Source organism: Carassius auratus, chromosome 5 (genome assembly GCF_003368295.1).
Source record: "Carassius auratus strain Wakin chromosome 5, ASM336829v1, whole genome shotgun sequence".
Classification (NCBI taxonomy): domain Eukaryota; kingdom Metazoa; phylum Chordata; class Actinopteri; order Cypriniformes; family Cyprinidae; genus Carassius; species Carassius auratus.
This window is the reverse complement of record NC_039247.1, coordinates 29,732,803-29,745,225: the sequence shown is the minus strand read 5'-3', so window position 1 is coordinate 29,745,225 and position 12,423 is coordinate 29,732,803. Positions and strand designations below refer to the sequence as shown.

General features: G+C 36.9%; 2 protein-coding genes across 3 annotated transcripts; one reads left to right on the top strand and one right to left on the bottom strand.

The window, feature by feature from the left end:
- The first annotated feature begins 442 nt into the window (after positions 1-442).
- Positions 443-4,983, top strand: LOC113085032 (N-lysine methyltransferase KMT5A-A). The gene is made up of 8 exons (XM_026255062.1): positions 443-547; positions 788-864; positions 2,735-2,843; positions 2,931-3,066; positions 3,216-3,306; positions 3,535-3,594; positions 3,677-3,867; positions 4,060-4,983. Exons 1-8 carry the CDS (start codon positions 538-540, stop codon positions 4,268-4,270), a joined length of 885 nt encoding a protein of 294 aa, XP_026110847.1. The 5' UTR covers positions 443-537; the 3' UTR covers positions 4,271-4,983.
- Positions 4,984-5,246: 263 nt separating this feature from the next.
- LOC113085046 (RILP-like protein 2) lies at positions 5,247-11,915 on the bottom strand. 2 transcript variants are annotated; one of them, XM_026255071.1, is made up of 4 exons: positions 11,451-11,915; positions 8,105-8,253; positions 7,161-7,280; positions 5,247-6,319 (listed from the first exon to the last, which is right to left on the bottom strand). In XM_026255071.1, the coding sequence occupies exons 1-4, from the start codon at positions 11,739-11,741 to the stop codon at positions 6,298-6,300; spliced, it is 582 nt and encodes a 193-aa protein (XP_026110856.1). In that variant the 5' UTR covers positions 11,742-11,915; the 3' UTR covers positions 5,247-6,297. The 2 variants fall into 2 exon arrangements, with proteins under 2 accessions (XP_026110856.1, XP_026110851.1); XM_026255066.1 differs by having other exon boundaries at positions 8,105-8,256; positions 11,451-11,893.
- Between the last annotated feature and the right edge of the window lie 508 nt (positions 11,916-12,423).

The following is a 12,423-nucleotide window of genomic DNA, read 5'->3' as shown; positions in this document are numbered from 1 at the left end:
TGTTTCTCTTATTCAGTTGTTGTTAGTCTGTTGTTGCATGTCTTATAGTCACATTTTTAATATGCTCTATTAATTCCTTTTAATCAATATTCAGATTTCATCAAATTTAATGTCAATACTGTAACTGGATGATTGGGAAATATTAGCATAGTCACTAGATGCTTATAAAAATGTTTCATACTAATCATATTATTTGTAATTAATTAAGACATTGATATGAATATAATAAAAACAGTAAAACTAAAAGAGTGTGATTTCTTTTATGAAACAGTCTCTCTTTTTTTCTCTTTGAATACATACACGAATATAAACAGTATTTTACTACATAACTAGCAAACAGCGAATATGTCATGTCGAAAGTACGTCACAAGTAGTTCCTGCTTCCGCGTTCAGTAAACCAATCACAATCCTGCTCTTCAAGAGCTTGACCAATGAACGCTGCGAATGATTTTTAAAAACCCAAGCGAACAGTTATTTATCTCAGCATGCTGTAGTGTTTACAATCCGCTTCGTTTGTAGTGGCAAATCTGAACCAAGATGGGAAAAGGTAAAAGAATAAGCTTGCAAATTGGCGTTTCACTCACAGACTAGCACCAGTTTGGCGAACTTGTTTGGTTGCGGGAAAAATATATATGATTGAGATGTAGTTTCAAAATGCTGCATCGTTATATACTCGAGTTTTCTGCAACAAGTAGGAATGCAGCGCATAACTTACATTTTGCAGCTCGAATGTTGCAGCATGCAACCGCATATTTTGAGAAGTAAACCTTGTTCGTGTTCACATTAGGCAATCGAAGACCTGGAGACGGCAGGATAAACGAGAAAGTTGAAGAAGCCAAAGAGAACCAGCACGGAAAGCCCACGGTAGGAGAAGAGCCATTCCTACAGTGACTTTTATGTCCCGGTTATTTATTTAATCATATTTTCTATAAAATTAGTCACATGTTTATAAAAGATTCCTTATCACTTAAACGGGGATAATAGAAATTATAAATATTATTTTGTAATTTACACACCTTTTCATGGATATGCATTCTATTTTATTATGTCCTAATGTGCAAAGTAATCAACTATCACAAGAAATATAAACCGTAAAAAAAAAAACTCAATTTGTTTTAATTATGTTAGAGACTAGGTTAAACTGACTCTAATCATACATATTAAGTCCCTGAAGTCCACTTTCCACTCTGTTACATACTTTCTTACCTTTCGAAACCGACTGCAATTTCACTGAGACCATTTTATAGAAATGACATAATTTATATTCCCCACTGGAATTCATCTGTACAAACTGAGGTCATCTCCAACTCTCACTCCTAACTAACCTAGTTTTTGAAATGTTATCCTGCTTGTTCCACTCTGTTAGGCTATATTATGGAGAATGTTTGTCCTATAATTTTTTTTTTAAACAAATCTGACCTAGTTATAAAAGTTCTGTTAATCTGTAAAAGGTTAGCTAGCTAAATTTTGATCACTCAATGAGCAATGGCTGACTTCATAACAGGGTGGAAATTCTAAAATAATAAATAGCATTTAGTGTATATAGCAAATATAACAAGAACCCTTAAACTCCCAGGTCACAGGTACAGAACTCTATCTTGAAAAGAAAAAAAAAGACCACATACTAGGCTGAGCGTGGAAAATTACAATATTTCATCCAATTTAAGCAGTATCCATTTTTTCCATCATAATTATCATCATAATAAAAAACACAAAAAATGGCATCACTGTCCATTACTCTTCCTTCTTGTGATGGTTTTTGTGGTTGTTTAATCTAGTTAATCCAAATGATTTATAACACCTTTATTTTTAATCAAATAAAAATAATTAATTACATCTGTCCTCTCTAATTTGTAATTATTTCTCTAGCCATCTGAACCGATAATCATTATGCCACCGTGATTGATTGTGATAAGGAACCACATAGCTATTTTTTGTGTCCCTCCCCCAAAGGAAATCTGGATTATTTATTTTAGGTTTTTTTTGGTATTGTTTTGAAGCAATATAATATGTGTGGAACTGCACCTATTACAGATGGGAAACCATGCAGGACAATGACGGAAAGCTTGCCCACCATTAACAAACCCGTTAACACTGGTGTTCCACCCTGTTAGACAAGTCACTTTTAATAATAATTTTTATAGCAACATTAAATGTTTGGCATTCTTTTGTCTTATTTTGTGAGGCGAGGAGCACTAACAGTATATATATATGTTTTTGAGCAATTTTTATTATTATTTACAACCCTATTGGCAAAAATTGGCACAAAGTACCTATTCTTAATAATGAAGACATTCTATTCATCAATAATTGTTTTATTGTTTTTAAAATAAAAAAATAAGATGGCATAAGGGACATATACTATCTAAGAAAATCTCATTACTGTTTAACGTTTACATTATTAACATGTTGTGGTAACTATATGTCCCTAACAGGGTGGAATATTTTCATGGCCAGTCTCTGAACAATCTACCCATAATTATTATTTTTTGCATCTCTGAACTTGACCAATATCCATTCTTAATAGTTAAACATTTCACTATTTTGGTAGAATGCAAAAAAACATAAAAATCACACTTATGGAGCCAAAATGTAACCGCACACCAGGAATGACCCAGAAAGAGTTTATATTCGTCCGGTCCGAGCTGAGCCTCTGGTTATTCCTCAACGATGTAGTGCACGTAGTCGTCTTTCTCATAAATGCACTGATGTAATATCTCTATTTGTGTCTCAGGCATGCGAAGGGAAGCCAACTATACAAAGTTTTCTGAATCTCAGCAAGCCGCTCCAAAATAAACCATTAGAGGACAATTCTGTATCAGGCCCGAGCAAACGGAGTGAAGGTATCTGTTCAGATCTTATTCACCAAATAATCATTTACCATTGTGTTTCATTGGTTTTACTTCCTGTTCTCTTCTTTCTTTGGTCAGTCAAGGATGCAGAGCTGAAGTCACCCAAAGGAGGACACCCTATCTGTGGAGCTGGTGAGCGGACCACTGCTGTGCCTCAGAAAGGGTCTGGGACAAGGACGCAAACAAAATCTGGGCAAAGGATCAATGGTAGAAAGTATGTGAACTTTAAAATGCCTAAGAAATGGTATGGTTTAACGGTCTGATTTAAGGGAGATGTTATGGGTGTGTTTGCTGTTTTATAAATGAAGGAAGGTTTATATGCATCCTTTTCACCGGTCTTACCATGTGTTTCTCTAATTTCAGATTGAAAGATAAACTGTTTGAAACCAATCGAAAGGTCACAGATTATTTTCCTGTTAGACGAAGTTGCAGGAAACGCAAAGATGAGTTGAAGGTTGGTAAACCCTTCCAGAATCTGAAGGTTTTTTATTTAAATGGTTATTTTCTAAATGCAGGTTAGAGTTTGTGTGGATCTTCTGGTAAGAAATGTCTGACTTGTCTCTGGTGAGAGATTTTCTGATACCAATTTACAGTTGATGAATAAATTAACATACATTTATGCTACCATTGTCAAATCACTAATAAATCCAGAGCTAATTGTGGACCTGTTGTGTTGAAACAGTGTGAAAAGCAGCGGCACTTTGACGATCTCATCAAAAACAATGTTGAAGAGGGGCTCAAGGTGAGCTTTTTAAGCAATCGCTCTACATTTCTAACTTAACCGTTCATACCTTAGTTGAAGCTTCTGCTATTTTTAAAATCAGGTGAGAAGTATAGAAGGGAAAGGAAGAGGTGTTTTTGCAGTCCGGGCGTTTCAGAAAGACCAGTTTGTGGTGGAGTATCATGGGGATTTGTTGGAGATTGCTGATGCTAAGGCAAGAGAAACGCTGTATGCTCAAGACCCAGCCACTGGATGCTACATGTACTATTTCCGCCACCACGACAAAACCTACTGGTGAGTATTTTGGTGTGCTTTTATCTCCTGTTGTGAAGATTTTGAATCTCACTTTGGGCATTGATATGCTTTAATCAAGTGAATGCTGTAATCCACATGAACCGAGCTGGACTCTTCAGTTGGGTTTGTTAAATCTCTATTTGGAATGGAGCGAAAATAAGAGACCGAAACATTCAGTTTTTACTTTTCTAGCGTGGATGCTACCAAAGAAAGCGAGCGTCTGGGCCGGCTGATCAACCACAGTAAGACTGGAAACCTCCGGACCAAACTGCACGAGATGAATGGCACTCCTCACCTCATCTTCCTGGCTTCCAGAGACATCCGAGTAGACGAGGAGCTGCTGTACGATTACGGTGACCGCAGTAAAGAAGCCGTCGCTGCTCACCCTTGGCTAAAGCACTAATTCACTCTCCGTTTCGTAGTTTTCTGCTGATAGAATCTAAAGGGAAGTATAATGTTAACGTACAATGTGTTGAGTCGCCAAAGTAGTTCAGTATTACAGATGGTACCATGAAATTAATTGTCTCATCTTTTGAAAGACCCACAGTAGCTGTAACTTATTGGTTTTTAAGTGTATTTTACATCTTGGGTTGAGGCTGAATGATATGAACCTCTTGAGCTTACTGTGTAAAATATTGTAAAATGTTGATTTTAATGAAAATGTTCTCATCCTCATATCACTCCAAACTTCAGGACTCTCTTTTCCTCTGAAGAACGGAAGATATTTTAAAGTATGTTTCAGCTGTTTTTGTTCAATCAGTGGAAAGGAGTAAATGGTTAAATATCTTTCACAAGAAAGAAAGTTTAAGTGTTTGGAGTAACATAAAGGTGAGCAAGTTACAAGTTTAGTTGCTGTACATTTTTGTATATGTAAAAATAAGTGTTTAAAGCGATTATACCACATTTTTATGATATTGTTCATTTTGAAATCCTTTTTGTCTTTAACCTTTTTATATTTTATAAGGATTTGCAGCATTACAGAAGCACATGATATAAACGTTAAGCCTTTATATATTTCTTAAAATGGAGTGCAAAAAACTTTGCATAATGGTTGTTTTTAGACCGGTTCTTTTAATCACAAATACATTTATGATGGAAATAAAGAAATGAATTAATCTTCAAAGCCTAACTTCTCAAAAACAGGACAACACCTTTAATTCCAATCAGAAGAACCTATGGCTAAATGAGATATATAGCAACTTATACTACAAAGAAATTTAGGAGATAAATACTAGAAAACTGGGTTCTGTAAGCATTTATATAGCAAATGAATATTACTGGACCTTATACAAGACTTCTATTGCATTTCAAACATAACATTATATAGGAAACATACAATATAAACCAATATGGGGAAATAAACACACCAGATCAGAACGCTGTCTCAGAAAACCTTTATATATTTTTATATATACACAATTCAACAAACAAGGAAGAAGTAATACAAGATATCAAAAATTAATAATTGACTGAAAGATTTAGATTTTCAGATCCAACAAGAAAAATTAAAGATAACTTGTGTAAGAGGGCCAAATATTTAAACAATTCAATCTCATGCATTTTATGTTATGCGACTCTGTTAAATCCAGTTAGGCCCATGTACTCAGAACAGCGTTTCTTAATACCTGGTACTGATTTGTCCATCTACTTCATTACAGCTAATACTGCGCGCCAATAAAGTGAATTTTTAACCTTCATATGACCCACAATCCATCACTTCACATTAGATTCAGTGCACTAGACATTCCCTCGTACAGCAGACTTTTTCGTGTTTTGGTGGAAGTACCTCAATTTTGACCCTCCTAATGTTCCCTTGTTTATTAAAATTAGAACTAAACGTTGCAAAATCATATGGATAGATAGTTTTGTCCAAAATCTTATCAGCCATTGTTACAGATACAGACTGAAGAGGTTTTCTTATTCAGTTAGCACCCAAATAGCCGGGTATGGCATATATACGGCAAAATCAATGCATTTCAGCAGATTTAATTAGGTTTAGTACTGTCACCAAAATAGCTAAATGTGTCTTTGTGCTATTAGAAAAATGACTGATGTACAATTGATTCTAGTAATGTCATATAATATTTCAGTAAAAGATAGTGTGATAATGGAAGAATAATAATGACAATGTAGTATGCTTCAAATAGTCGGCAAACGTATGTTCGCTACTAGAGCTCGTGTTCAGAGGGACATTTGACTTTCTGACATCTAGTCATTCGTGTTTGGCTTCACATTCGGTAACAAACAACCACAGACACAGCGTTAAAAAAAAATACACAATTAAAAACACTGAGTAAGACGACTTCCAGCCACAAATGGGTCTGTACTGTTAAAAAAATAGTGAGATCCCTTCTTCCCATCTCTCCTCAGCCTGGCAGAAGGGGCTTTGCTTGTCTCAGATGTGTTTTAGTTTGTGCCAAACCCTGGCCACTATTTTTGACGAAATGAGAATCTGAAAAAGAGAGGAAAGGGTCGGGAGGTTGTCAGCAAGATGACAGCAAACACAATGAGTCCAAAAATACGGTCGGTGTCGCAAAGAGCTATACAAAACCTAAAACAGCATTCTTCAGAGCAACACGTTTGTAGGAAAACAAAAAGGTGGCGTGGCTTAACTCTGCATGACATACTATACTAATTATTACTAATGAATGACCAATTGATGATACGAACAGGGAACACAAAAGGAAAATGCCATTTTCCGTGGTCTGTTTTGCTCGTATTTATTAATACCAGTGGAATACACTGTAGCAAGTTTAAAAAGTTCAATTCAATCCAGTAACTAAATATCTTTTATTACATCTTCAGTAAGGAGATTTTCTTGACCACAGCCATTTTTAGCTTGCTCACTGGACGCTCAAAGACATTATAGCGCACTTCCTGTGAAGCTATTGACAATCCTCATTTTATGATTTTGACAAATGAATAACTCAAGATAGAAGGGTAAGGATATGAATGTGGGTATTGAATATGCTGGTTTGGTGCATAAGAGACTTCTTTCAAAAACATAAAATGTAGTTATTCCAGATTTGTCACCGCTAGTGTATCTGATATCTTGATGGGTGATTGCTACTTGGCTCCATTTAATCGTTCCATTTGCCTCCAAAAATTGTCATAAGAAAAAAAAAAGAGGAGTCTTAAATGTAATTTCTAAACATCATAACTGAATATTTGAACTGAAACTTAGTTGATTTTAAGATTATTAAAATTAAAACGGCTGAATAAACACCAGTATAAGGACTGATGTGGAAATGCACGAAGCTCAGGCAAAGACCGAACTAGTGGCAAGCACTCACAGTTTCTGGATGGTGCTCTTCTCTCGGTTCTCCTCTGTACCGCTGGACGGTGCAGCTTCTGACTGAGGAAGGGTCTCCAGGTTCACTTCCACCATCTTCTGCTCTGATCCCAGGACCCCACTGCAAACACAGCAGACGCTAATCTGACCACGCATATCAACTTCATCACTGCATGACGTCTTTTCACTCAATATTGTCTTATTTGCTTGAGATTAGGGATGCACGATAATATCGGCACAACATCGGTATCGGCCGATAAAAGCTTAAAATGACAATTATCGGTATCGGCCGATATGAATATTTCTGTCGATGAGCCAAACCGATATTCTCCAAGTGAAATAATTGACCTGTTTTTCAGATGTGAATGTCTGTCTACACTTGTAAAATAATAAATTGATGGTAGAATCAGTACAGAAGAGATACATGGATTTCTCTTCAGTAAAATTAAAGTTTAAATATATCAGTATATATTTGTATATATATACCGATATCGGTATCGGCATCGGCCAAAATTATTTAGAAAATATCGGCATATCGAATATCGGCCAAAATCCAATATCGTGCATCCCTACTTGAGATCAGGGCAAACCAGCACACAAGTCAAAAATGTGTAATGCATAGTTTATAAGTATTGTTTATAACTTCCCTGTAAATTAGTTCATGCTAGTTGACAGTAGCAATACAGGCATAGCTCACCTAATAAACCCTAGCCATATACATAACATGTTTTCTTCTGCAGAACACACAAAACGATATTCTGTAGATCACTGGACTCATTGGACACCGACACAATTTTCAAAATATCTTCTCTCGTGTCTCTTTTAAAAGGTTTGACAAAGTGAGTAGACCTCGGTGTTATTCACAATTTTCCCACTGCGTGCTGTATAATGAAATAACACAGAAACACAGCGGTGACATAAGTTCCCCCTGCAAGCCGGTTTGACCTCTTGTAGAGCTGCAGCTCCTCTTGGGCCACCAGCAGCTGGGCTTTGAGTTTGTTTCTCTCCTGCAGAACCTCCTTTAACTCCTGCATGGTGAATCGTGGTCGGTTTGGGTCTTTTGAATCCACCACTAGTTGATTTGGCCCAACAGTCTGCTATAAAAGAATACAATTTGTATATATAAGTGTGTGCACAAACTGGAAATAGACGGCGACTCTTTATATCAAGAAACCTTTTGCTGTCAAGCTTTTAAATAAGTCAAATATCCAGAGACCATTCACATGCATTAATACATCAATACGTCAATTTTGATCTGCGTGTCTACTTTAACTGATGCATCTCTTATGCGATATGCATAGTTTGGCAAAGGAATATATTGACAGCATTTGTGACATAATGATTACCACTCACCCCTTCTTTTCTTTACATATAAAAAGCAAATATATGAGTTATAGTGACGAGTTTAGTGTGTAAGAAATAAATAAGGCCCATACTTAAACTTTAAAATACTCCGTTTCAGTAGTACAGTCACAGACTGCACAATAATAAACCATAAACGACTGCAAAAAATGATTTTTTTAAACCAGCTTTACAGCTCAAGTAATACAGAATTAAATACCAATTATTGTGTTTCCAAGTTTCAAATTTGTGCTTTTAAATGAGATGTTCACCCCAAAATGATGTTAACTGATGGACTGGAGTGCTGTGGATTATTGTGGTGTTTTTGTATGGAGCCAGAAGAGTCTCAATAAAGATAAATGCACACACTACATTCACATATGCACACACAGGATTCATAGATGCACACACATGATTCATAAATACACACACAAGATGCACAAATGCACACAAAATTCACAAATGCACACACAAAATTTAAAAAGCACAGAAGATTCACAAATGCATACAAAATTCAGAAATGCACACAAAAATCTGAAATACACACACAATTCAGAAATGCAAACAACATTTACAAATGCACTCAAGATTCACAAATGCACAGAACAAGATTCAGAAATGTATTTCTGATGCACACACACATATATCTTGATTCACAAACTGCTTGCGGTCTGTGAACTTCAAGAAATCCTTATAAACAGCACTGCAAATGCTTTTTTTTAAACAGGGAATGATCAGCAACCAATCAGATGTCTCCCTTCTTTTAGCCAATCACAAGAATGCACCCCATGTGGGGGATTGTTTACTTATAAGCCAATCACATGAACATGTTCACACAGCAATTGTATTAAATTGTATGAAAATACAGATGTTTACATTACAATTCAGGTTTATTTTTTATTATTTTTTTACTAAATATAAATTTAAAAATGTCTCAATACATATAGCCCAGTGACTGCAGAAAAAAAAGTTAACCATGGATTCATAAATTTGCAATAGGCAATTATTTCATTTTATTGAAATATTTTAATGAAAGTAAAAAAAAAAAAAAAAAAAGTTTAAACCTTTTTGAATATTTAAATATATCTAAATATTCTTTTGGATGCAATATAGAAGTCACTTTAATTATAATATTCAGTCCCTACATGAAGAGAGAGTCAGTGGTCCGCTGCGAGAGGAAAGTGACTCTCTGGCTGAGAAAAGTGGGTCTCCGGCTGTCGTTCGCTTAGGAAAGTGAGTTGATCGCCGCGTGAGGAAAGTGAATCGTTCGCTCAACTTCGCTGCTTGAGGAAAGTGAATCGCTCGCTGAGGAAAGTGAGTCGCTCGCTGGGTGAGGAAAGTGAGTCGTTCGCTGCGTGACTCGTGAGGAAAGTGAATCGTTCGCTTAGGAAAGTGAGTTGATCGCCGCGTGAGGAAAGTGAATCGTTCGCTCAACTTCGCTGCTTGAGGAAAGTGAATCGCTCGCTGAGGAAAGTGAGTCGCTCGCTGGGTGAGGAAAGTGAGTCGTTCGCTGCGTGACTCGTGAGGAAAGTGAATCGTTCGCTTAGGAAAGTGAGTTGATCGCCGCGTGAGGAAAGTGAATCGTTCGCTCAACTTCGCTGCTTGAAGAAAGTGAATCGCTCGCTGAGGAAAGTGAGTCGTTCGCTGCGTGACTCGTGAGGAAAGTGAATCGTTCGCTTAGGAAAGTGAGTTGATCGCCGCGTGAGGAAAGTGAATCGTTCGCTCAACTTCGCTGCTTGAGGAAAGTGAATCGCTCGCTGAGGAAAGTGAGTCGCTCGCTGGGTGAGGAAAGTGAGTCGTTCGCTGCGTGACTCGTGAGGAAAGTGAATCGTTCGCTTAGGAAAGTGAGTTGATCGCTGCGTGAGGAAAGTGAATCGTTCGCTCAACTTCGCTGCTTGAGGAAAGTGAATCGCTCGCTGAGGAAAGTGAGTCGCTCGCTGGGTGAGGAAAGTGAGTCGTTCGCTGCGTGACTCGTGAGGAAAGTGAATCGTTCGCTGAGGAAAGTGAGTCGCTCGCTGGGTGAGGAAAGTGAGTCGCTCGCTGGGTGAGGATAGTGAGTCGTTCGCTGATTGGCTTATAAGTAAACAATCCCCCACGTGGGGTGCATTCTTGTGATTGGCTAAAACAAGGGAGATATCTGATTGGTTGCAGATCATTCCCTGTTTAAAAAAAGGCATTTGTGTGTCGAGCCAAGTCAAGGGAGTCTCAAAATTCACACACAAATGCAGTGAAGTTCACAGACCGCAAGCAGTTTGTAAATCAAGATATATGTGTGTGTGCATCAGAAATACATTTCTGAATCTTGTTCTGTGCATTTGTGAATCTTGAGTGCATTTGTAAATGTTGTTTGCATTTCTAAATTGTGTGTGTATTTCTGAATTTTGTGTGCATTTCTGAATTTTGTATGCATTTGTGAATCTTCTGTGCTTTTTAAATTTTGTGTGTGCATTTGTGAATTTTGTGTGCATTTGTGTATCCTGTGTGTGTATTTATGAATTATGTGTGTGCATGTATGAATCCTATGTGTGCATATGTGACTGTAGTGTGTGCATTTATCTTTATTGAGACTCTTCTGGCTCCATATTTTTGTCATCTGTTTGGACTCTCATTCTGACGGCACCCATTCACTGCAGAGCATCCATTGATGGGACACTGAAGCAATGCTACATTTCTACAAATCTGATGAAGAAACAAACTCATCCTGATCTTGGATGACCAAAGGAGTCAATTTTCATTTTTGGGTGAACTACTGTTTTAAGTTTAAGTCTGTGCCTCGTTATAACCTCCTATTTTAAATTAAAGGAAGGATGAGTAAAAATATTTTTTTTTGGTGATAATCATCATTATAAATGCTGTCGACTGAGTTTAACCGGAAATATTCCTTTGAATGGAATGAATGGAACCGAGTGTGACGTATAGACGGTGAACTCCACATGACCCCGGCACTCACCGTGTTACCGCTCGAACCCTCTGCTACAACTCTCTCCGCTTGTCGCTTCATGTTCTCCAGCTCCATCCTCAGCTCCTCCAGGGACAGGTTGTATTTGTTCACCATGGTCTCAAACATCTCCAGCACGCGGACGATTTTGAACTGTAAATCCGAGAACTCCCGGCTCCCTGTGTTGACTTTTAATAAATCTCTGCCGATCACGTAAGAAATGTCATAAACATCTTCACAAGTCATTTCCAAAACGTCCTTCTCGAAAGCCTGCATGGGTGAACTGTCGTGTCGACCCTCCATTCTGCACCAAGACGAACTCACTGTCAAAATAACAAACCGAAAAGATGAATCTGTCCAAGATCACTGTCCCAATGCATTCACAAATTACCCGACAACTTCCTCCTCCAAACTGGATCCTCTACTTTACTGCAACTTTGAGCGTTTGATTGACGTGTGAAGCAGCCAATGGCTGAGCAGCTGCGTGAACAGATCATGGTCAAAAGTGTCACCTTTCACCACACGAGACCGAGAATTATCACTCAGTTTATTATTTAACCATGTATTGCTTTTCTTTAAAAGGCTTTTGTCTTTCAAACACATTAAAATGCACAAATTCACGTTATGTCTTATTCAAATATAATGCAGGGATTCACAAACTTTTTTTTTTCTCAGCCATAATATATTTATTTAAAGTACCCCTGAGATTTTAATATAAATATATATTTTATGATTAATAGTTAATGGTCACATGACATGCAGGTAAGCCAATAAATTACTTACATTTTTTAGAAATGATTTTATTTTGATTTATGTTATTTGTAATTTTAATTTAATTGATTAATTAATTAATTAATTATTAACTCTTCATTAAACTCACAGAAAAAAAAAAAAAAAAAAAAACTTCATGAACCCCAGTTTGGGAAACCTTGATAAAGTGATTGTTTTATGCAATTCATGTTGTCATGGAATAGTATATTTTCTT